Source organism: Patagioenas fasciata, chromosome 2, assembly GCF_037038585.1.
Source record: "Patagioenas fasciata isolate bPatFas1 chromosome 2, bPatFas1.hap1, whole genome shotgun sequence".
Lineage (NCBI taxonomy): Eukaryota > Metazoa > Chordata > Aves > Columbiformes > Columbidae > Patagioenas > Patagioenas fasciata.
In genome coordinates, this window is record NC_092521.1 from 114,412,666 (window position 1) to 114,439,036 (window position 26,371).

A 26,371-nucleotide genomic window follows, 5' to 3' on the forward strand; every position below is an offset into this window, starting at 1 on the left:
TTTACTGGATTTCCTTGTACTCTGGTTCTGCAGAAACACTGCAGGAACATTTGACCTATGTATACATGGAGAATGGTTGGGGTTGGCAGGTTGCTAGTTTTGGATTGGAAAAGAAATTATTCTGCATCTCTAGGAGCCAACTTGGGATGCAGTTTGTTATTATTTGTCTAGAGCCCCATACCTAACAGACTCTTTCAGATTCCAGGTTTCTTGTATCCAGGCTTGGGTAAAGTAAACATCCTAATGTGAAAGGTGAGCAACCAGAAATGTTGGTATAGTGTGCATTTAGATGCAATAACATTAAATAAATGCAACTAGTCAACATGTTTTTAATTGAGAATGCTACCTCCACTCAAATGCTTCTACTACAATAATGGAACTTAACAAAATACTTCTGATTTATATGAATTTTAGGATTTTTTCCTAGCACCTTTCTTGATTTCACATGTGTTGTGAGGTCACAGAAAGAAAGACTCAGTTGAAATGAATACGCACAATGGGATAGAGCTAAGGTTGCTATGGGAATGTCAGCTCTGAATTTCCTGCATTTTCTGTGATCAAACTATGGAATGAAATGTTTTGTTAATGATAGGTTTTTAACACTTTTTTAACATATTAGTAATTAAGAATAATTTGTTAAACTTAACCCTTTAAACACAAGTGCCTCTGTAACTTTTGCCTGTGCACGGTCTAAAGGGTTTTCTTTCCAACTCTTCGTAAAAACATCATACTGAGCTCTTACTGAACCTTTGAACCTGGACCCAAGAAATTAGTTATTACTTTCACTAGAGAAAAAATAAATGGTCAGCAGTAACAGAATTAATGAATGCTTATGAGCCACATATATTTCCAGTTTATATTTACAGGATAAAAAGGGCTTTGTGTTGTTGTGGAAAGTAATTTCTGTAGGTTTACGAATCTGTATCTTAAACAATGACTAACACTGTATAGTAGGAGTATAGTTATTCAATTTCCTTAAAAATAAGTATAAAAATAAAAAAGTAGAAAAAATGTCCAGCAGTGACCATTTTGATTTCTTTGGATGTTGTCATTTTTCTGTTTGCAAAGTGCCTAGCTGTACAGCCAGGTTTGGATCTGACTGATAATGTAGGTAATATAAATATGTGTAGGCACCTCAGACGGCATTAGTGTTTAGTACTGACAGTTTCTGTTAGATTCTGTGGATCTTTCTCATAGTCCTAATGAAGTGTGTTTATTGATTGAGTTTAGGACACAGGATAAAAATCTGTGAATCATATTCCAGCAGAATGAAGATGAAGCAACAATTTTCATAGTCCTCACTGGAAACATAGAACAAAACAAACAGAAAAACAACAACAACAAACACAAGAAAACTCACCCCAAACCAAGAAGATAAAAGCCAGTATACTTATTTAAAGCAGACTGCATTATTTGTCCTGTATTTTTTTGTGCTTCTATCTCCAGGTATTTGGTGTAGAATTTGGGGTCCTCCAAATACTAAGGATGAGATCTGGCCTCAGGAAAGAAGTCAGTAGAGACTGACTTTGGTGGGACTAGAGTTTCACCTGGAACAGTTATTCTGAAATTCAGAGTTTGTGATTTTATAGCATTATAGAGAAGCATGCAGTGTTTGACCCATACTGAGTGAAATAAGAATAGGTATTGTTTCAATGGGTGTTCGCTTCGAGTTTCTAAATTGCTTTTAGACCTTCCTTTCCACTATGTACTGAACGTGACTTGAGGAAGCAGGTTAGCTTAGCTGGCATAACCCCTTTTCGTAAAAAAAGCTAGCCAGTCTTTCTGCTAGAAAGATAAGCTTGTGGCTTTATGGTGGTTCTTCTGGAGAGCTGTGGATCTGCTTTCATCCGGTTGTACTTACAGCTGAGAGAGAGGCAAGTCCCAGCATAGATGGAGGTTCTGTCAGAGAATGCAATTATTGAACCTTTCCTTGAAACCATTTGCACGTTTGCATCTTTCCATTGCATACAAAATGTGTAGTGAGCCCATGGTGAGCTGCTTGAGATCACATAATGGCTGAATTTTTAACTTGCCAGCCAACAAGGGAATGAATTTGTGTTTTTTCAAGGCAGTTAACAGCATTCATTTCAGTCTTTAAGTTTGGGAAGTGATGCAGGTTTTGGAGGTGGTGCATTCTTCTTACCTTGAGGTAAGAGCTGAGCTGGTCTCATTTACATAGAGATACGTTGGAAAGAATTTCTGGTTTTAATTCAGGAACGAATGCTAGCTCTGGCTTTGTAAACAGCTGTTGAAATAATTGGGTGTTTCATACTTAGTCTTTAAAAAAACCCAACATATATTTCTATCTTAAACTCTTTTGTGTGTGCACATATGCACCTTCCAGATCCTTCTCTTTGCAGAAGACTCTACATAGTGGATTACTAGAGGCCGAATGCCATTTTCCATGAAATTCATGCTATGTGCACTTTGTGTGACATGGAACCTTGTTGGCAGTTGGCAAAACCGCGTGTGCTTGGAAACACTTTTTCCAAGATTGTTTGCTTTCTCTGCTCAGTGGAAAGGGATAATGAAATTCTGCATTGCACATGTCTGTGCTCATGAGCTTTGCCTGTGGAGGAGGTGAAAAGCAGAACCCCAGGTTAAGCCCCATCTGTTGTTTCAGCTCATCTCCAAACAGCAGGAGAAAAGTTTAAGGGGAAAGAAGTGTTGTCTTTATCTGGATGACTGTTTATATCTGTTGTAACATTTCTGAAAGTATTGGTCATTTGTGGGTTGGTTACTTGAGGGGAACGTACCATGTATATACAAAACACTTGTCATACAGTGGTTAAAGCTGAGTGAAATCTGAGGTGGAACTTCGAGCAGCCAAGGAGGTTGGCAGCAGAATAGCGGGAAATATTTTTTATCACTGTTGCAATGAGAAGAGAGTCTTACTTTCTTGCTGCTTCTCCGTATTTAAACTCTAGTTATGTTCTGTCATAATCCCCTCATCCATGTAAGCTTAATTAAGAGCATTTTGGAAGTTCCTAAGCATGCATGGACTTTTAAATATAAGGGACTGAATATTTTTTAGGTAAACTTCCCCTAAAGCAGCGTAACCTTTAAAGTAACAGCCTGGCTGTTGCTAAATAACAAGAGCAAAACTATGCTAATGGAGTCATGTACGAATAATGAAAATAACATATTTTTAATACTTGAAAGGATGGTGGCACTTTCAACTGCGGAAGCCAGCAGAGATAGTGGGGTGGATGTATTGTTCATATATATTATGAGGAAGATGTTTCACTTCTACCGAGCATTTTTTAATGAACTGTTCAAAACAATTACCTTGTATTTGGGAAGACAACTAATGCACACATATTTGTGTGACAGTTTGCTACGATGCAAACTTCCAGCACTCTGGACTGCTTCCAAGAGCTTTTTGGGAGCAGGAAACTGTACTTTTAGGACTATACTGACCTCCTTCATTAGCTTTGGCTTTTGCGTACAGGGCATTATATCACGTTCAGAAGAACAATCTGTCTACCTATCTATCTACCTGTCTCAATAAAATGTCTGTATACACACATGGAGCTGTAGCTAGCAAAATGTGTTGTTTTCTGGGACAAAACCTTCAGGTTTTGATTGGCTGCTGTATCAGTAGACTGGAATACTTACTTACAGCTGTCCTCAGAGGCCTTCTATAAAACTGCAGGTGTTCAGCTTTAGCAAATAGTTCTTATTATATGGATAGACTTTTGGCAGCTAGTAATGATGTTTCCTGAAATTGAAAAATGATTTTCTACCTTATACACTGGTTTTACATTACCAGAATGTTGGAGGGGAAAACAAATACCTCTCATCAAGTAGTACTGAGACTGTTTTTGTTAGTTGTATATGTTTTCTGATTTGTATATTTTATACTAGAGTGCAAGTTTTTTTTCATAACTGTCGTGGTCAGATTCGAAATCTCTTCCAGAAAAACTCAAATTATGAGGAATTAAGTAAGTATCTGGCAACAGAGGGTTATATCCTCCTTTATACAGAACTAGCACCTGGCTTGCAGTCACAGTCAGTGTACCACCAAACCCAGAGCTAAGGGGGCATTGTAAAGCCTTTAAAAATATTGGGCAGTAGAGTACTTTTAAGAGCCTCTTCTTTTTTTTTTTTTTTTTTTTTTTTGTATCACCAAGTGAGGAACAGATGCTGATTTTATTAGTATATGCTTAATGCTTTCTGTACCATTGGTATATAGTATTGGAAGAAAATGGTAGATCATTTTATTACAGCATCTCCCTTATGAGGAAAGGCTGAGGGAGCTGGGGAAGAGGAGACTGAGGGGTGACCTCATTAATGTTTACAGATATATAAAGGGTGAGTGTCACGAGGATGGAGCCAGGCTCTTCTCGGTGACAACCAATGATAGGACAAGGGGTAATGGGTACAAACTGGAACACAAGAGGTTCCACTTAAATTTGAGAAGAAACTTCTTCACAGTGAGTGTGACCAAGCACTGGAACAGGCTGCCCGGGGGTATTGTGGAGTCTTCTACTCTGGAGACATTCAAAACCTGCCTGGATGCCTTCCTGTGTAACCTCATCTAGATGTTCCTGCTCCAGCGGGGGGATTGGACTGGATGATCTTCTGAGGTCCCTTCCAATCCCTGACATTCTGTGATTCTGTGATGGCATACTGTATGACTCTTCTGGGCAACTATAGTTTAGCTGCAGGGAGTTAAATTGTTTGAATTATATTTAATTATCTAAGTGTTTGATTGAATAATGTAGAGCTCAGGCTTTCTTCAGTATGCCTGCTTAACCTTTACAGTACCTGAAGACCAGTGGCTCAGTATTCTCCTCTCATAAATTCTATTCATTTCCAAAATAATAGCATCTTGAAGTAGAGTTATATGGGTCTTTTAAGTGTACGACATGTGATGTTATTGAGTCCCTGTTAGACACTGTAGATGCAGCACAGGTCTATCACATCAGAATGCTTCCTCAGAAAAAGCATCAATCCCTTAAAAAGCAGTGCTGGGAAGTGGACAGAGTTTGTTCAAGGGTTTAGAGGACTCTAAGCCTTGGCCCTCAGTTTTCTATGGAGGCCTTTGGATGTGATTTGAATTATTATAGTACAGTCCTGAAAATATAACACAGTTGGGCAGCAATTCCTACTGAATATGAAGTAAATGGGAATTTCTGACTTCATTAAACAGGAGCTGTGCAAGCCAACTCAGGGTGCCCAGGAGACCATCCAAGTTTTGGAAGGGAATATGAGGACTGAAGGTGCTTTTAATTTTTTTATTATATTTTGTTTGCTAAATCTTTGAATACATAATTATTTTGTTTGTCAAATAAAGTCCAGGAAAGTAGCTCTGTACTTTCCCTGTCGTGAAAAAAGCTGCATACTTGAAACCTTTCCAGAAACAGGGAGATATAAAATGCAGGTATTAAGCTTCAACCTCTAATTCTAATATCATTTTATCTGATGCTAATCCACACTGCTACAGACATGAGTTATTGCTGATGGCGTAAGTATGTGGCCATGTTCATTGTAAAGGTTCCTCTTTATCTCCTTATCTGTATTCCCCCTCACATTTCTCACACCCATTTGTGCACAGTTCTCCAGGTCTTTTTCATCATATGAAAGTATCATTTTCAAAGGCTTTTGCTTTTCACATCCATGTCAGGATTGGAGATTAGAATGTGACAGGGAATACCTGGTTGCATACTTCCTTTAAACCTGAGCCAGTAGCACTGCAAAATGTTAGGGAGAGCACCCTTTCATCTCACACCATCCACCACTTTAAAGTGAAAGGTTTGTTGATGTAATCCTATTTCCAATCTATAGAGGTCACCTGTAATGCACTGCTCTGAAGATAAATGCCTAATACTGTTTGATGTTAGAGGTTTCTTTTTTAAAGGAAGGTTTAATGATATTTTGTTTTGCCAGGATACCGTGTTGAAAATTTTGAAGACTTCAGCTGTTTTTAAACCATTGTTAACCTTTCATTTGATTGTTAACAATCCTCTCCAAACTGATATTTTTATTATTTCAATATGTTTCAGGTGTGTTTTTTTTCTTTTGGCAAGAGCTGATAAGTTTGAGGTAACCGGTGATATGAAATGCAGCAACTAGCTTCTAGATGACAGTGCAATAAACCAAATATATATGCCGTTGGCAATCAGTGACGAAGATAATATTGATTTCACTGGGAGAAGGATTGTATCCTGCCAGTATATCACAGAGGAATGAAATGGAAACCTTAGGTCATGATGTAGTTCTTAAGCAGTTGTGAAACTCATATCCAGGATCTTTTTCTATCTCTTTAAGTACACCATTGGTTTTATGATTCAAAATAAAAATCTCTAGAGACCTGTATAAAAGGAATCACAACATCAAAAAATAAGTAGCTAGAATTGCATGTTAAGCATTGTACGTATGCTAGGTCCATGTGTATGTAGAATGGAGACTATAAAATATAGTCTTTTTTTCATATAGAGTTGTGTGTGGATAGTTGTAGATATCTGAGTCTAATTACCTCTGTCGTAAAAGTTACTGTATTGATTGTGAATTTATGGGTGAAAACCTACCCCAACTAAAGTTAGTGACAAAACTCTAACCAATATGTAGGATTCAATTCCTTATTTTCCAATTCCCATTAACGTTGTTGGTGTTTCCCAAGTTTATTAACACTGAAAAGTATTTCCTGGATAAACTGCATCGGCAAATCCTCCTGGAGGAACACAGTTTACGTGTTCTGTTGCTATAGGTCATAGAATTTTTCCACAATAAAAAGATAGAGTTTTGTTTCATAGCTTAACTGCGTTTGCTAGCAAAGCTAAGTCAGATAGGGCTGGGATTTTTTTTTTCTTCATGAACCTGACTGATCTAGGTAGGTACAGGTTGGCAAAGGCTTGCTGTAGCCCAGGTGGGTGAATCTAAGCCTTTTGGTTACATCTGAGGATGTGGCACATTATAACAGGAATGTCTTGTCTATATCTCTGGTTTTTGGTAACGGACTCAACCACTCCACCTGCTAATTGCTCAGCAGGCAGCTTTCACCGAGGTAGATCTGCACGTGAATGCGAAACACTGGCACACTTTTCAGAACCGGGCTCCCATTTCCAGCCCTGTGGGGCATTACTGCAGCGAGAAAAACTGCTTACCTAGTGTGGAGCAGTAGCTTTTTGCTTGTAATTGCTGGTTTCCTGACTCGAAAGTAGTCATGTGGGAAGTTCAAGTTAGGTTAACAAAAGTGAGCTGACACACAGAAGGGTTCATTTTGTATGTAAAGACCTTATACTGACTCCTGTCCTTTTGCTGTTAATGCCCTTTTTGTTAATGTTTCTTTCTTTGTTTCGTCTGCTTGAGAGTTCAACTGGCAGCAGGGAAAGTTCCCTGACTTGGCTTGGCATGGTATGTGGTTTTTAAAGCCCTTTGCTGCCTCAGGATAAACCTACTTTCCAGGGCTCTGACACTTTCCCTCTTTTGCTTTTTGTACTCGGTCCTTTCCTTACCATTCCCCACATATGGTACGCACAGTTGCAATGACTTGCATCTGTCCAGAAGTGTGACTTTCTTAGAGCTGATTCTCCTGTTCCTTTGTGCCTGAGCCAAAGAAAGGACTGTGTGTTATACATGGCTGCCAGCACCCTTCTCCCAGGAGAACATGTGTGGTCCCTCCACATTCATCTGAATTCCCACTAACCCCAAAGATCAGGAATGTTTAGACTTCTTCCTGTCTCTGGTGGCCACCATTATCAAAATGACTTTGTCTGCCCAGAAAGTTAAAACCCATTGCTATTACACTTCCAGTTCTATCGATGATAAGCTATGGAAAGCATCAGTGTCATATATTGTATTTAACATAAGGGGCTGTTTGACACAGCGTATCCTTGAAATGTTTATAGTGAGTAAGCAAAACTTTGAATTCACTTTAATAAAAACTCCCTTTAACCTCAGATATGGAGCCTGTACAATAGTTTTATCTCTCTCAGTGATGTTCACTCTTCTCATTTTAAGGGCCAAACACTCCATAATAAATGGCAAGGAGCTTCTTTCCATTTTACTGTGCCCTTTCCTTTTGCTCTGTGTGTTCAGCAAATCTATAAGGAGGAAAATAAAGACCATTCCTGGAATTCCCATAACATGGAGGCCAGTTGGCATTGCTGACCTCTTTGTTTCTTTTCCCATGGTCTCCCAAGGAGAGTACTGTGATAGGAAGAAGAAAGTAGAGCATGTTGCAAACTTACTATCTTTAGAACGTTGTTTATCCCTTGTTTAACCCTCTGTACCCTGTCTTCCTTGCTGGTTATTCAAGTTGTCCCTTTCGGAAAGAAGAACTCTTTTCTTGATAAATCTTTACAATGCCCTTGTCTATGAGCATCTTGAAACTTGTTGAAGACACAAAGCAGTAGAGGAGACAAAGTCAGGTCTCTATGGCTCAGAGACTGTGAGAAGAACTGCTTAGCAGCTCTGGAGGAAAGTACTGGTTTAGTCATTAGTTCTAATTTCACCTTACTCATGTATGTCATTATCCCTCCCTGACCTTTTGCTAAAAGGGTAGGTGGGCCACTGGGTGGCCAAAATTGCCATGACGAACATCCTTAGATGCAACTGAACTGATACTGATGGTAGTTACCTGAATGCTCCTTCTAGCCTACACTCTGCCCTGTTCAACCCAACCACAAGATCAATAGCTTTAAGTCTTGCTTAGAGACTCACAATTTTATGTTTAGTGGTTTTCTGTAATAATAACCAAAGACTAAAAAAGTATACCAAAGAACATTAGAGATGAACAGGCCTCCTCCTCTCAGTTTATCCCAAGCCACCAAGAGAGTCAGAAAAGGAATACTCTAGTGTGCTTTTGTATGGGGATGTTAAATGAAGTAGGACTGATTCTCTTGCATTGGAGAAATTGCAGATAGAAGTCTCTGGCTGAAAATTACTGTGGGAGTATGCTGGAAAAGTAGCTCCACTTATTTCTCTACTCTACAACAAGGCATTCTTCTGTTGGCCATTGAACTGCATGGACTTCTGATCTGACTTGGTCCAGCCATTCCTGTTTCTTAAATGTGCATTACATGTTCAAGAAGAAAATGGACCAGTGAATAAAAGACACAGTCTTAGGTGAAAATTCAGTCTTCATTTTAAATAAATTAACTTGCATAGTGTATACTGGTTATACTGGTTTCCCCATTTCACTTTTTTGGCTAGATAGAAGACTCCACTAAAAAATCTCCTATGTGTTTTGTATGATTTCATTTGCTGCTTACAAGCCTCATCTCAGACCATAATTCTTGATTTCTCCTAATTAGTTGCTGTGGAAATGATTATGTCATAAACACAAACAATGGGGATATAAGGACCAGATGAATTCTTAAGAAGCAAAGATTGGTTTTCTGTAAATGAGCAAAAAACCCAAAGGAGAAGCATTGTAATACTTTCTGCATTGTCTTTCATCTCAGGATTTTACAGTACTTCTCAAGTATTAATACATTAAAGATTTTTGAAAAACTGCTGCAGAAATGGTGTTGAAACCTTCCATGTTAGTTGTCCACAGTAACTCATGATCAAGTCATTGTTGCTCGCAACTAAAAATAAGCCCTTCCTTGCAAACTGATCCTTTGCTCTGAGAGCTGACTGGATTCTTCCCAATGTACTCATCATCACTAGTTAGAGATTCTGCTGACCAAGTTATTTACACCTGTGCAGTCCAATTTGCTTCAAGGCTCATTTTATCCCTCTGTTTTCAGATTCTTTACCTTGGAGATTTGTAGGCAGTTCCAACACTTTTCAATAGTGTTGCCTCACTGTTGTTGCGCTATGTGAAAGAACAGTAAATGATTGTATCGAAGGAGTACAGGGTGGAATGGAATCTGCAGCTGCGTCAATCTCAGCTACGTTCTGCATGACTATCGGGAGAAAAATCAATAAAAATATATTTTTTTGCCACTGAAGTCAGCACATGTGGCTAAGTATCCTCTGGGGAATGAAATCCATAACTCTACACAAGCCCACTGTATAGCAATGTTCTCCTTAAGTGCTCCAAATGGGATTTGTGTGGTGTATAGGCCATGTGAATTCACATGTGGATTGCACCAAGGGAGAGGCTCTTTGAGTCAGAAGATGCCTTTTTGCATAGTCACTTTTCAGAGCTGTACTATATTTTGGCATTCACAAAACCTCTGTCAGCTGAGTATTTAAAACTGCTGCCTTTTACAGATGGGAAAGCCAGGGCACAGAGAAATAGTGAATTGTCCAAAGGAACACAGTCGGTTAATGGCAGAATGAACACAGAGCTCACGATTTCTGACTCCTAACCTCCACAGAATATTTCTAGAGCAATATAGAACTGATGTAATGTGCAAGCAGAATCGTTTCCAAACAAAAATATCTGTCACATTGCGTAAAATATCCACAACAGCTCTTTGAACATGGAAGAACAGATTGATTTTTCAGTGAATGTGGTCTTTTCTTTAGTGATGAGGAGGAAGGGATGCTTAAGTGTTAGAATATTTTCTTCTGTCATGGATAAAAATGTAATAGTAATTATCCTGTGCATAGCTATGGAATAGAAAAACAACATAGCTGTTAGGCTTCCAGCTAAAAGGGTTGTTGAAACGGAAGCTATAAGCACAAGTTAGGAAGTAGGATCTCCTTGTCAGCTGCCCACATCTCTTATTGGAACTAAACAGTAGTATGTTTCCAGCATTGCCTTGTTAAATGCCCATGTCAATTTTAAAGAACTCAAATACACGGGAGAAAGATACACGAAGAAGGGCAAAATGCTTTTGCATAGTTTTTATATTATTCACACAGCTGGAATGTTTACAGCATAGTACAGAGTGTAACAAGAGCAAATGCTGAACCACATCAAGCGATTCCCTTGTCGTGCATGTCGTTTAAATATCAAATCTATAAGGGCGTTTGCTATGTTCTTCACACACAGAAAGACCACAACTAAGTGACTTAAAAGTATCCCATGAGTTTTTAAAAATGCGGACAAACAACTCTCTTCTTTTGATAATTGCAAATACATTGTTCCACTCCGTTGGTTCTGCAACATCTGGTGTTTTATAAAGCATTTTAAAATGTCATCTCCCTTCCCCGTTTGCCCACACCCTTCCCACTGCACCTTAACCCCAGCATAACAAGAAATTTTAATTTCTAAAGAAATCAGTGGGAAATGTTGCAAAACAGAATGGAGGAATAGTGTCTGTATAGATTTGAGCTATTCCTTAAATTAACAAGAAAGCCGAATCAGTGGCATGGAGCAACACTAAGGTATAGAATAATTTTTACGAGGAAGATGAGTAAGATTCTGGGCTGATTCAGTGGAAAGTCTTATTAAATGACTCTTGCAGAAGAGACTACTGAGAACTTTTTGCTTGGTAGTGTTAACTTGATATGCCAGTCTTGGCATTAACTTCTCTTAAGAAGGTCACAAGGCAGTTTCTCAAGAACGAAAAACTGTAACCCGCCTCATAAGTCCTAACATTTGAATTGTAAATCAAGTGTAGTTCCTTCACAGTTAGCTAGTTAGTGAGCTTCATAATTTTGCTTGAGGGAGAGCTTACAGGTTAAGGAATCAAAGTGGGCAAAGAGAAAGGCCATTCCTATGTAGCATTTGTTTATAATCAGGGTATTTTAATATTTTTCATAGAAGTGCTTGTCAGTGCATTTAAGCACACAGTGAATGGAATACTTTACTCTGAGAAACAGGAGGTAAGTAAAGACATAAATCTAATCATGTAGAAATTAGTAAAGATGCAAATCTAATAATATAGAAATGATGGCAGAAGCTTCATGAAAAAATCTCAAAGAAAGGGCTCTTTATAAATATCACAAGGTATGTGGGGGACATTATGACTAATTTTAGCTATATGTCAGTTAAGCCTATGGTCTAAACAGGTTTTGTAGTGTCTTTTCTGTGTTCAGTGAAGAGAACGGGAGCAGGGACACCTCTAGATGGCAGTTCATCCCATCTGTCTAGGTGAGACTAGGTGCTCACCTTTCATATGACTAGATTTAGATGGGCTATATCTCACCTTTACTAGTCAGCACAGAGAAAGATGCTCCACAATCCAATGAATTTAAAGTAAGACTTACTTCCTTAGCTCTTGAAGTCAACAGGGTAGGAGATTTCTTCCTCATAAAGAGCGTAAGTGCTGAAGAAAAGTGCTTTGAACTGTTACTCAGTGAAGTTGCCTTTTTTATCAATGCACTACAAATAGGTGGCAAATGCTAAGATAAAACACGTGTAGCTACCGTTGGAAGCTTATGTTAATTGATTTGTGTTACTTTTTTTACATAACTGGAGAAAATAGGCAGAATTTTGTTCATAATGGAAAATGTCACGTTAAAGTGCACTTTTTTAAAGGACACTGACACATAATATTTCTAATCATGGGCCTGGTGATGAGGATATTCTGTGTTCTTCTTCCTATGATCCCTCTGGGACAGCAATTCTTCATGGTTTACAGCAGACTGACCTAAATTACCAAGTACCACTAGTGCGCTAACCAGAGATTTCTTAGAGGCTGAATAGAAGTGCACGCTCTGAGAAATCTCATTCCAGGTTTTGTGTTGCCTTAGCCAAAACACTGTTAGTATCCAAGGAGATGCGCTGTGACCCTATATCCTTAACCTTTCTCATGTCTGTTTTGCCAGAGCTGTATGACTGTCAGATAAATAAAGATGTACACTTACCTACTTTGCTCTCACAAAAGCAAGTAACAAGCAATGGAAGTATGGTAGCACTGTCTTCAGCATAAATTAGAAACTGGAGCACCTATTCTAAAGTCCCAAGTAAGCTTGTACCTGTGCGCTGTCATCAGCTTTTCTTTCTGTTATAGTCAGCTCCTTAAGATTTTCCAGCTTGTGCTGCAGTCAGACTTCCATTTTCCTAGCTAGATATATGCTCTATAAAGAGTGAACCTTGTTTAAATTAACAAAGCAGAAGGTATAGGGATTATTTTTGCTCCCTGTAAATAAATTGAACGGGCAAGTTTTGGAGTAGAGGATACATTTTTGCAAGTAAAGGCATAGTAAAACTGTCCATGAGTATGGTTAGGCTGAGAAATAAATGAAGGTAGAACATTCCCATAGAGGTAATGGATGTAAGCATTCCAGCTGCCATTGAGCTTGATATGTTTAAGAATGGGTTTGTGGAGATTGTTATGGTCTTGAAATACAAAGGCCTGGTGGAAGAGAGCATAGTGATCATTTCTTCTGAGAAGTCTTGGTCTTCTGAATTCTTGGACCAAATCATGCCTTTTTGATAGTTTCTGGTATGAGGTTATTATGAAATGGAAGTAACAAAGATGTAAACTTTGCTAGCTGCAGTCTTTAAGAGTCTGCCAATTCCTGCTCTTGTCCCTGTCTCTGTTGTCTGCTGCTGCACTGTGATAATTCAATATGATGATTGTGATGCCAGCTGGGATTCCCTCAGCATTGTGGGCTCAAATCCCAGTACTATGCAAACACTATTCCTGCCGTCTGAGAAGTTTGAGAAATGAAGGGAAATGGTGATTCCCTTTGGACCGTCAGCCGTATGACCTTATGTTCTCACATGGCTTAGTCCCTCTTCTGTACGTGACTGCCACTTGGGACGTTTTTCTTGGCTTTTGTCCATTTTATTCCAGTTAGCATTTAGTTCACACATCATTATGAGAAGCGCTGGTTATGAAGATACGCAGCTCTTGTCATAGCAGAAGTATTTCGTATGCACCTGCAATTTGACGTTCGTGTTGGGGGAATATTGCAGATTGAATTAAAAAAATGAAGTAATTTGCTTTTTCTCTGACTCCACCTGCTATGGAATTGTTTTGTTGTGTTCTTAGAGGAAGGGCATTGAGGTGGGTTTTTTCTTCTTTCTTTTTGTTTTTTAGATCTGAAGGTGTGTTTATAGTGTTAAGGAAAATGTACGTTGCAGGTTACAATGTTATAAGCAGGAAAAAAAGAAAATCTGTAAGACAGATGGCTATTAACATGGTATAAATACCCTGTTTTTAAATGCAAGGCGAAAAAGGTGTTCCATATATAGCGCTCACGCTGGAAGCTTCATGTTTGTAATAGTGCCATGGCAATGTGCAAGGCTTAATCACTTCCTGCATGCTATTTGTAACAGCAATATCATCAAAAAGTGTTCTCAAGAAGCTTTGTATTCCTATTGTATTTGATCCTCTTTGTTCAGATGCACCTATCCAGACACACCGAATTCATTAAGACCACCCTCACCGCCTTTACCACGTGCGTGTAAGTGAAAGGACCTGCAACCTGCTTGCACCTGACCATCTGAGCACCCCTCTGTGTGTGAAGCTGTTTGCCGTTGTACCCACTTGTCCCGCCACCCCTTGATCACGTACCGAAGGCAAGAAGGGGGAGGGTGTCAGGGAGCAATGCAGCTGTGCGCTGCTGCGACTCAACCAGGTGCTCACAGAATTAGGGAGCTATAAATGGCTTCCTGATAGCGTTCCCCAGCTTGCCTTCTCCAAGTAAAACTCTGCACGGGAGAGTTTCTGGCCTGATAGCGTTCATAAAAGCAGCAGATTTGGCCTTGAAACACTTCTTGCTGCTCATTGCAGGAACTCAAATGGCTTCGGATGAGAATGACCTAACATACTTCAGCAACTGCACTGAAATTAAGAGTTCGGTCTCACATATCCACATTAAGTGGAAAGATAAACAATTTGAGTTACGTTAACAATGCCTCTGTAACGGAAAATGGTGATACTTATGCAGACGGGAATTTTCTCTAATTGATCTTCTGTATTCAAGAAACTGTTACTGGAAACTGATATTTTGCACCTTCATACCTTGGTGATTGTTACTTATTAAGTGCTTTTATATCATGATGTCGGGGAGTAAAGGGTCCCCGAATAGATGTTAGTGTTAATCCATCTCATTAAGTGAGTTTTTTCATGAAGTGCTGTGCCTGGAAAATGATCAGTTGTGAGCTTTGCTTCATAGTTTAATTCAAGGCAAATTTTAAAAAGTAATTTCAGTATTTCTTTTTAGTAGTTTTAATATTTCATTCAGGGATTCTGGGTTTTTTGGGGGAGGGGAGAAGTTGTTTCAAGGGGGAGGTTTGCCTGGCAGGTAGTCACTGGCTATTTTTGTTGAAAACTGCGTGTCAAGACAGGAGTCAAGTTGCAGTAAAATAGCTCATGGTACAAGGTAAGCTGTATGTTTCCATGGAATATACCCTGTGATGAAAGCTTCTTTCTTAAGTAGTCACTCTCTCTAAATAATGCATTCTTTCCAGACACCATTGCTATTTTGTTCTTTGACAGGTAATTACAACTTGCTTCTCACAAAAAAAAAAAAGAAAAAAGAAAAAAAAAGCGCCATACACCTACAGGAAGGCTTTTAAATTTAGGTCTTGCTTAATCTTGTTTAATCTTTGTTTATATAAATTCATGTCTGTTTTGAGAGCTCGTTTTTCAACTTTGAAGCATCTTTCTGTATTTATTTCTCTGAAACTTTTAGCAGCTCTTGTACTATGAGAAAAAAACAATGCTGGCAATGAGTTTGTGTATATAAGCTAAAGACTCTTTGAAGTGCATGCATTTTTGCCAGCTGCAATTGCTGGTTTTAACTGGCAAGCTAGTACCACCCTCACAGAACAATGCTTTAAAAAAAAGCAGGATTGTGGATGATGTTTGTGAATTCATTGCCTGAGTTTGAATATAATGCTTTATCTCAAAATAGACAGTTACAGAGCGGTGTTATTTTTATGTAGCATCCTTACTGCGTGAAAGAGCCACAAAACAGATGAACTAAGGAGAAAAAGGAAGGGAAAATTTAGGGAAAGGACGTGACTCAGGGATTCAGGATCCTTCCAGATCGATAGAGCAGCCCCAGAAAAAGAATGACATCCAGCTGCTGCAAACAGACTCATGGAGAAGAGGCCTAGGAAGAAGAAAAAGAGTGAGTGGGAGAATAAATATGATCAGAAGTGTAGGGTGGAGCTGGTTGTTTTTGCTTTGCGAAAAAGGAGAGAGGTGTTTGGATTTGGGAATGAATAACATCCTAGTGAAGGTGAATGGCGCTCACTTCCCAGTGTGGTAGGATTGCTATTCCTGGTGATCTGAAATGGTTTCCTGCAGTCAGTTAAATATAACCCTGTCACCCCAAATCAAAATACTTTGTAGAGTTTTAAAATACATTGTTTTTTCCTTCTTTCTCTTTAAAGCTGGATTCAAAATGGAGACATAATTTAGAAGCGATCACTTTGGAATTTGTTAAGTGAGGTGTCTTAAGTTTTGGGGGATTTTTTTCAGCTGAACTAGCGCTGATTTCACCCTGAATTTGTAAATCATTTTCAGGTGGTCTCAAAACTAACACAGTATTCACTGAAAGTGCTGCCCAGCTGTACAAATCATGAAATGTCTTGGGGACTTTTTCGGAAGGAAAAACTGTGTGCAATGCATAATTGCTTTTAAGTCCTGTAGATATCATCTAATCCAAATGGCCTTGGAGCTAACCTGAAGTGCTCAGCCCCTAATTGTGTGCCAAATACCTGTGTTGTTCAGGAGTTCAGATTGTTCATAGTCAAGAGTACCAGCTCTCACTGTGTCAAAGACCACAAATGAAAACATTTTTTTGCCGTTTCCTGCTTCCAATACTAATTTTAATTGTTGTAAGTACTGGTCATATATCCTTTGTAAAATGAGGCTTTTTTAAACGGAGGCATTCAAAGCAACTGGTTACTGGTGAAAAATGTAGTCTTAATCAATTTGGAGTGATTACAGTGAGAAAATAGAAATAACCAAGTAGTTTGCCTGAAGTTGCAAAAAAAAAAAAAAAAAGGACCTCTTGACTAAAGAAATATATGCTTATTTTAGTGGTAAACTGCATATCCCTGACTGAGTGCTAGAAGCCTCCTTCTCTTTTTCTTATAATTGTCCCTTGGCACATTCATCTCTGTGTGTTGCTCAGAGGCCTGTCTGGTAATCTTTAGCTAGCTTTAAATCACAGGTTTCTCCATATGCAGGCCAAATGTTACAGGAGATACTGAAAGTTCATGCATGCACACACACACTCTCTCAAAGGCTTTAAAACATCCGCAGATATCTTTAAAGGGCATATGCTAACAGAAAAAAGTTAATAGACTGTGGTACAGGAAGGAGTTTCAGAGCAAAAACAAGTTGTCAGATATTCATAAAATGCTTTTAAGAGTACAAAATTCTGATCTATGTACTGGTTTCAGGTACCCAGAAATTAGAGGGTTTGCTTGGCTTAAGTTACAGGTCTTAATCTGATAACGATTAAAATATTGTGGGCCATTTTAATTCTCTCTTGAATGGTGTTCCTAGTTACAGGAGGCTATTATGTGCTTTTACGGTTCTATACTGCAGCAGTACAGTAGTGCAGTAATCTCATATCAACTTTTTGTTTCACTTGCTACCCTTATGTTGTTCAAGAAACGGCATGAAGTGGCTACATGGGCTTTGAGGAGGTCGTGGAGAGGCTGTACAAAGTTAGGAGAGAGCTCTGATTTCTCTACACCACATTCCTTCACCAAGACCACCTTTTCAATCACAGGCAAAATGAAGCCAGCTGGGAAACAGCATTTATCACTAAGGCCACGTTTCTGTAGGAAGTATAGGAGGATATTTGTGAGAGGTGCTGGACTAGGTGGACTTGTTGGTGCTGGATTTGTTAGTGTTGTAGCATTGTATTTACGTTGAAATTCTGTAGTTATTTTGGACTTAATTCCTGTAATTTGAGGAGGAAGAATCTTGTAGGAGTGAGTATCTGATAACGCTACCAAACACAGCTAGTTCTTGTCTTTCTCAGTTTTCCCACTGAATGCCTTTGCTGGGCCACTTTACTCCCATGGATTGCCATGTTATGAAACAGAATTAAACTGGGTGGTAGTTGGTAGTTGCGTCACTCATGTTCACGTGTGCACACTCGGTGTGCTCTTACGCATACTCTCATATGCACTCTTGCCAAATCCCAAGATTTGCTTCCAGTTCAAATTTGAGGATGAATAATACAGAACCTGTTCTGCCACTTCTGCCCAGGTGAAATAATTTATCAGAAATGTGGGCTTTTACCTGAACATAAGGTTTATGTTTCTTTTGAAACAACCCTCAGGTGAAAATAACCAATTCTTGCAGACAATAATAAATTTTCGTTCACTCACTCACCAGTTAGCTATATTAAAAAATTAAATTGAATTTAACTTAAGTATTTAATCAAATCTACATCTCTTCAGTGACTAGGACAAGACCCGTGTTATAGATAATTCTTTTGTAAACTTAACCTTACCTTAGACTTCAAATAATTTCTGTCTAGCAAGCCTCACTGTGCAGTAGGGCTGTTTTTACTTTTCAAAATATTGTTGTCCAGCCCACTCTGATAGTGAGGAAAAAAAAAATATCCTCACCATTGTAAACTATGTTTACAGTAGATTTTCCAACTAAAATAAAAGAGGATACTTTTGTCAGTACATGTAATGGTTGTTCAGCTCTTTGGTACATCTTGCTCTTCTGTGTTTTCTGTAACACTCATTCAATGTGCAGATAGTGGGGAATACACAGCTGCTGTCCATGTCCCAAGAATGAAAGATCAGATAAAAGGTTCAGTAACACCCTCTTGTTCAAAGGGAATGCAAGAGCAAATTTTGGATGCAGGGTGATATCATATCCACGGAATAAGTAGTTATTTTGTTATGACTGACCTAAAGATTTAGACCTTCTGTTAGTCATACAGAGTTTTTGAAAATTGTTATCGATCAGAAGTAGATCTGGATTTATACAGGGCGTTAGTATATGTAGTTATACTGAAGGAAAGAAGTTCATCATTTCTGAAATGGACACAGTCATAAAATGATTACTATAAAATTTCTAACGTCGTCTTAAATTTGTGGAAGATGACCTTTGCATTTCAGCTTTTGTCAGTCTTCATCTGCATGTTGGGAGTGGGTTTGCTTCTTGTTACAATAGTGACCTGAGACGTCACTGGTCAACAGCAGCAGTAAATGGGGGGGGGGAGGCAAAGGAAGGTAAGTTTGTTGTGACACCAGGTTTTAGTTTTGTTTGATAACTATGACAAAGCAGCTATTTCTCACAGCATTGCTATGATTTTATTATAGCTCTTAAGCACCATCTGGGCTCTGTACACACACAGAATATATGCATGGCCTTGGTATAGAGGTATGAAATATGCCTGAGTATTTTGTAGTTCAGATGTGTAAAACTGTAATTGCCAAGGGATAACTGGGGCAAAATGACCTTTCGTTTCAGGAAGAGATTTGGCAAGGGAAGATTTATCATCATCATTCATGCTCAAGAGAAAGTGATGTACTATATACTCAGTGATGTATTGTATACATTGTGCACTGTGGGTTGCACAAAGAAGTTATTTTAGACTGATTTCACATATTCTTTCAGTGGAGAGAGGCAATGTGTTGGTGGATGTTCATGGTATATTCATTAATATACTTGGTAATCAGGAGTTATGTCTTGATGATCTTTTATAGAATACATAAAACAGCATGTTTAATAAAAGAAAATCTCAGATGACTCAAAGATTATAGCTAGCAGAGAAAGTAATGACAGATCACCATAGGAAGTTCCTACTGATGGAAGCGGGCACAATGAACAGCATTGGCATTGACATAGATTGTCATAAGCCATATTGAGAACACTAGTTTTCCACGCCGTTGGCTATTCCTGGCTGCTAGCAGAGATTTTGGTCATATTCCAATATTTTTTCTCATAGTTAAATGTCTCACAGTAGCAATAATTTTCAGTCTTCTGTGTATTAAACTGCAAAAAACACATAAAAATAATCTATCTTTCAATTCCAATAAAGTGGAAAAAACAGAAATGTAGTTCTTGCCTCCACAGAGGCTGTTGGCATTTTCCAGGAGTTAGAAAAATGGCCAGTGTGAACAGACCAATTTGTATTTAAAACACAGATTTACAGTGTCAGATGGTATCTCATTCTGAGCAATTCTGTCAACACATAAGGAAACAACATATTCTGCCTGAATGTGAGGATTGTAAATCATATATTACCTCAAAAAAACCACTCCTTTTCCTGTAACTAGCTTATGCAAATCTGATTTTTTAAGTCATACAGTAGCAAGTACTTTGTGGAATGTCAGTGTTATAAAGCCCTAGGAATCCTAGAGAGAGAAGGGTTTTGATAAGATGCCAAATATTCTGAGCACCTTGTATGTGTTTACGTGTGTGTATGTATGTGTGTGTCTGTATATATATAAATACGAGAGAGAAAAGATTCCACATCTTAATTAGACTCTTGGATCTGAACACAAAATGTTAGCCGATGCAGTGCAATATCAGAGCAGAGCACAGGAGCTTAGACTAACAGGAAAATGAAAAGTTTTCTTTGAATCTGGGGCTTTTGGATGTATTTTTTTCAGAGAACTATGTGACAGCTCTGTGCACTTCCTTACCCAGTAGAAAACTCGTTTCATTTACCCAGAAATAAAAGGGATATGCCCTTTAAAAGATAGCTTGTCCTTAATGTAGCCCAACACCGAGGTTGGCAGGCTTTGGATTTTTGACAGCAGCTTTTTCCTTTCTTCTCTTGACAGGTAGAGCAAGTAAAAGATGTTTACTGACTTGGCATAGAATTTATCAAAATAATTAAGAACCTTCATTTGGCCCCTATGATCCTTCAGTGACAACTTCATTATGAAAAAGAGTCCTCCTTATAAGGTCATTATGTAAACGTAATTTTTTTTGTCTTTACTTGGCGAAAGAAAGGATTTTTAATATTGAAGCAAACAGATTCTTCAAAACAGATATATCCAGTCCCCCACTGGCATTTGTTAGCTTTGTGAAAGACCTATTTCTCCAAATGGATTACAGTCTATGTTTTAGAGATAACAGAAGTATTGACTTCTTTAACTGAATTAAACCCTGGGTTTAGGGGATTTGGGTAGGAATAGATATTTGCTAGGTGTTTTCCATAGATAAGGAAGAAGAAGACCCCAAAACCGCAACAGTCTGAGTATTTATGGCATGATAGATGTGATTTTTTTTTTTTTTTCCGGAAAAAAGGTTCCATGAAAGGATCAGCATGAAAAACAGTTACATTGGATGTGATTTTTGTATAGGATTTGTTTTATTCACATTTGGCAACCAGGAGGGGAAAAAATAAGCTATTTTTATTCCACGGTGCTGAGACCAAAATTCAAGTTTTCTTTAAAACTCATTGTAAATGGGGTATTTGGTGGAGGCCATGAACTACTTTAATACATATTCCATCATTCTGTGCTGCATTTTTTTCTTGTTTTTATTCACTTCAGCATACTGAATGATTGAAAATCCAGCTACAGCTAGCATAGGCTTGATTGTTGGAGCTGAAGCTTAGATGTGCACTGAATGGCAAGTGGTGTACCCGGAAAACCTAATACTGTCTAAAGGGATAGAAGGGCTGAAGTAGTTGGGTGAATACTTAGTTCCTTGTATCTGTTTTATGTCTCTAGGCAGCCTGGAAATGTAGATTTCCTAGTGAAAGGGTTGTACGGTCTTTCCAAGAACTCTGCTCTCTTGCAAAAGGAAAGATTGGCTCTTATGTAAGGTGTCAGCATCGAAGGAAAAGTAGCAAAGAATAGAAAAGATATTGGGTAGGAATCTCAGAAGAAAAGCTGCCTTCAAAAAGTAACATTCCTACTGGCACAACCTCTTGGCCTGTAATAAAGATGAAATCCTCACATGACAGAACACTTCATTCCCCTGTGTCAGAAAATGGATACTGTCTAGAAAAGACCTTCGGTTGCCCAAAGCAGTAATCACCAACATGCTGGAATGAGACAGTAAATTGCTTCTTTCTGTTCTATAAATTCTGTGACAAGGATTTAGCCTCCTTCACTAAATCTCACATGACAGGCCTATGGAACTGTAGGAAAAACAACCAACCAAACCTAACACTCTCCCAGAGAAATAATCCTTTAAGATTTTAGGATTATATCTCCAGATTCTGTCAGTTTTCTTCCATCTGTCATTTACTTCATCTGCAGCTTTCCATGTTTAAACAATAGTTACTGTAATTTACCATTTAACAGTAATATTTACTTATGTCAGCAATAAAAAAATTTCCAACAGGAAAAGGAAATTAATATTTTACCTTGTGTTTTCAAGGATTAATGCATATGGTCACCATACTAAACTGTAGTTCCAGTGTTTAATTTTTTGTTTAAATTGTTTTGTGAACAGCTTCATACTTCTACTTATTTTGAATAGCTATGGAAAAATGGAAACATTATATTTGCTCACTTTCTGTTGATTGAAGGAAATATAAAAGCACCATGGCTTGGCATGGAAACCCTTCTGGTTAATTCAGTGGAATAACTCCCTTTTGGCCATCTTTCTGATTATTGTATTATAACATATTCTGTTCCTTTTTCCAGTCTGGCCTGTTGTACATACACAAAAACATAAATGAGAAAATGAGAGATTCTACTTAGGAAGAATTCAACCCTTTTGTAGCAGTAACTTTGGATCTATAGTTTAATACAGATTTTCCAAACAGAAATATAAAAGTATACTTGGTAATGCATCTCTCCTTATTCTTTATTGTCTGTCTTCTCCAAGTTTTCATTAGTCTTTTCCTTATTTTGCCAAAATATTTTTATTAGTGTTGCGCTCACCTTATATGTATTATAAATAATTTTAATGGAATGGGATACGAGCATCTGACCATGTTGTTGAGAGGAGACCCCTCTTGGTTTGCCAAAGATGTCTCTTTCATATGGGTTTTTATGGTCAAATTTAAGCTTTTTAAAATTTAGTCAGCAGTTGACAATTACAGTGTCAGAATTGTGCTGTATACAAAAGTCGTATGATCATCCTTAACAGAAGATGTGGATCCAACCAGGTGAAGTTATAAACAAGACAACTTTGTGAGTCTCAAACTGGCTGTCATGTGTGTTTTTTTCCTTTTACAGTTTCTCCAGCAATGCCATTATGGATGTAAATAAGCATGTAAATTATGTAAATGTAAGTTATTATTAGAATAATACTTTAAAATATTTTAGAGTAGTTTCAGCCATAAGCTGACACAGTCTTATACGTCTGCTCTACATTATAGGTAGAAGCGCTGAAGCTATGCCCTTTGATTCTCAGTTTTGGCAATCAATCTAACCTTTTTACCTTGATTTATGTTTTGGGGATTGAAAGTTATGTTTTACATAAGGCAGAAGGGGAGTTTGAATCTGGATCTTTTGGCCATATATACTCTTTATCAACATAAAAATGATACTATACAACAGCCCTCTCTCTTAGGGAACAGAGAGAAGCATACATTTTCTTTTTTTTCATTACAAATCTCAGGTTTCAATCAGAAAGGGAGAACAATGTAATTTTGACAAAAATGCACTAAAGATTTTGTGTTCATTCCAGAATTTAATGAAACTTTGAAATTTGCCGTGAAATTGAGCAGTCATCTTCACTCTCATCGCTTCTGATCTTTCTGATCTGTTTTTTTTCCTACTGTCTTCAGAATAATACGGATAAAGCCCAAAGATCAATTTAAACTTCCTGACTTATATACCATACTACAACATGAACAACATTTTGACTATTCTTGGCCTCCATCTTTGGTGGTGGTAGACTCACATTCCCCTCAAAATTTTGCATATTAAAATAATGATGCCATTAAATCATACAAGTATCAAGCATAAATAACCTGAGTTTTGAATTATTTCATTTTCACTTAGGTTCAGCCGTGTTCTTTATCTGAGGCATGTGTATATAGACTGCCTTCTGCTAGGGAGTTCTGATCTCAGAAATGCTGATAGCTGTCTGCATTTTCCTAAATAACAAATATGATGTCAGAACTGAGGCCTAGGCAGACTGATGGCTCAGTGTATGTGGGTTGTAAAAAATAAGACATTTCGCATTGTCCAGACACTCATATATAAAGTCCTTCTTACTTCTATGAAGTGTTAATGAAGATCAGGTTTCAGCAGGAAGAAAGAAGCTTTTCCTTACAACACTAACAAGACTTTCTTTTGACACAAATATGTTTGATCACCCAACATGCAATAAGTACAATCATTCAAATTAATGGTGTTCAGCCAAATGTAACATCACAAATACTGAAAGGCTTGAGTTACACATTCTTCCAGAAAGGATAAAACCCGTTTTTTTGGCTAGCTTGTGTAATTGAAAGTTGTTAGTGTCTGTGTTTAAGTACCAACAAATGCACTTGGGCGCCTCTTGTCTGATCAAGACTGTCGCCTTCTGTGTCCTTCAGGAAAAGAGAACCGCCAAACACCACAAAAGGTGACATTTGAGCAGACAAGGTGCTGTGCTGGGTCCATTAATCTCTTAGTAATCACACTGACATTTTAAAGGATGATTTTCTTGAGTGGGGAACAAAAATCTCCCAGTAGCTTACCAGTTATTGTGAGGATTGGAAACAGGATGGGTAGTCAGGGGCCAACGACAGATTGAATATTTGTCACCAAGAAACAAAATAAACAAATGTGTTTCATCCTGAGAATGCCCACCTGTGGAGGAGTTCTCAAGGGACACTCACTCACTAGGCCTTTTGACTTCCTTGGATTGGGATCAAGCTCCCAAGATCATTCCAAATTTTGGACAACTATCTGAACCAAACTTCCCTATTGCTTATTGGCACATGGATTTTTCATTACTGAGCCTTTTTTGACATGTCTAGACAGATTGGTTAACTGTTTCCTCTCGCATTTCCCATCAGCCTTTAGTTTATTAACCAAACGTGTTTATGATTTGAAGCCTTTGTAGTAACCAGCCATTGTTCTGGCTTGATAGTTTTTTCTTATTAAATTTTAATTTGCCTTCACACCCACACAGGACACATTCAGGTACGCTTTCAGAAGTTAACATGATGGAGGGTCAGTGTGGGAGGAGTGCAGTTCTGTCTTATCTGTCACCACACTTGTGACATGGGTACGCATGTTTTTTTGGCCTTTTGTGTTTGACAAAGAACAGGACTGTGTCCTCACTGTGGAGGGACCACATAAAACCTGTTCACATCTATAACTGAGAGGTGGACACATTAGTTCTCTGTTGTGAATTTTTTTTTCTTTAGCTTACTATTGACAATTGTGTTTCTTCTTTTAGTCACAGCTGCAGCAAAAGCTTCCTCTTCTTTTTTACTTCTTGTCTGTTGCTATACAGCACCCTGAAAGAAGAAATTATTACTTTTTACCGATTACTGCTATGTTGCTTACGAGTTTTATGGAGCCTAAGACAGAAAGCTATTAAGTTACACGTAGACACTGATTGATATAATAATTGCAGACATCCCTGTAAATGTTTTAAGTGACTGTAATGGCTGCAAGACAGCTTTTAGAAACAACCACAGAATTCTTTGATTTTCATTATTTTTTTTCCTGAAAGTCTTGGCCATTTACATCTTCTACTTAGCAAGTATAGCAGAGATCCATAGATTACTGATCAAAACAATATGTCCATTTGAAGTCCTTCCTTTCTCTTCCTTCCTTTGCAATTCTAGAAAACTAAAATGAAACAATGTCACGTGTAAGTTTACCTTTCTACCTGCCCAAATCCCTCAGGAACTCACACAGCTCTGCTATATTCATGATGTCAGTATCATTAAATGAATAATTTGTAAGATATGTTCTCCAGTAATTCCCATATTCCCATACAAGTTCATCCAGCCCTGACAGCTTTGCTGTCCTGTCAGGTATTGTTCTCAGGAGGTGTTTCCAGATGTTATGAAATTCCAATATATGTGCTTCATTTGTAGAATTCACCTTTATAAAATAAATATTCAAATGTCTGTCTAACAGAGAAAAAAAAGCTAAGTTTAAGCCTTTGCTGAGTCCACCAGGAGTGTTTCAGAGTGCTCTCACAACAGACACTTGTATGTAATGTTTAAAAAGATACAACCATAGCAACTCATAATATTAATGTTTATGATATTTTTTAATTTTTCTTTCCAGTATCTTCTGAAAATAAAACACATTGCAAACAAAGCCAAAGTGATCTGTGGAACATGTTAGTCAGTGTTCAAACAATATAAGGTCTACATAGACTCTGTAAGGTTAAGGTTTTTTACATCAGCTTGTTTTGAGTAGTGTTATTGCTGCATTTGTAAATATTATATATAATATTAAGACTCCAAATACTTTCTGTCATTGTAGCTTCACCAGCTGTTCCAAACTGATCAGTTGAAGTTTACATAGTATACGTAAGATATTACATATCTGTTGCCCATAGAATCATAGAATGTCCTGAGATGGAAGGGACCCGCAAGGATCATCGAGTCCAGCTCCTGTCCCTGCATATGACAACCACAAAATTTACACCATTCCTTAGTTTTTGTGGTTTATATTTGAAAAGGACAAACTAGTTCTTGCTCTGACTCTTGTGTCTTACTGCCCATCCAGTCACATGTGAATAGTTTAGAAACAAGCTTGTAAATGGAG

The 26,371-nt window shown here is 38.0% G+C and overlaps 1 protein-coding gene across 7 annotated transcripts in view; it reads left to right on the plus strand.

The window, feature by feature from the left end:
- The window catches only part of SUGCT (succinyl-CoA:glutarate-CoA transferase), a 351,481-nt gene that overhangs the window by 228,181 nt on the left and 96,929 nt on the right, over positions 1-26,371 (plus strand). Inside the window, exon 13 of one of the 7 annotated variants that reach the window (XM_071804762.1) lies at positions 5,156-5,225. The exons of the other annotated variants lie outside the window; for them this stretch is intronic. Coding sequence (XP_071660863.1) covers positions 5,156-5,225 — 70 coding nt within the window. The remainder of the gene's footprint in view (positions 1-5,155; positions 5,226-26,371) is intronic. 7 annotated transcript variants of the gene reach the window in all.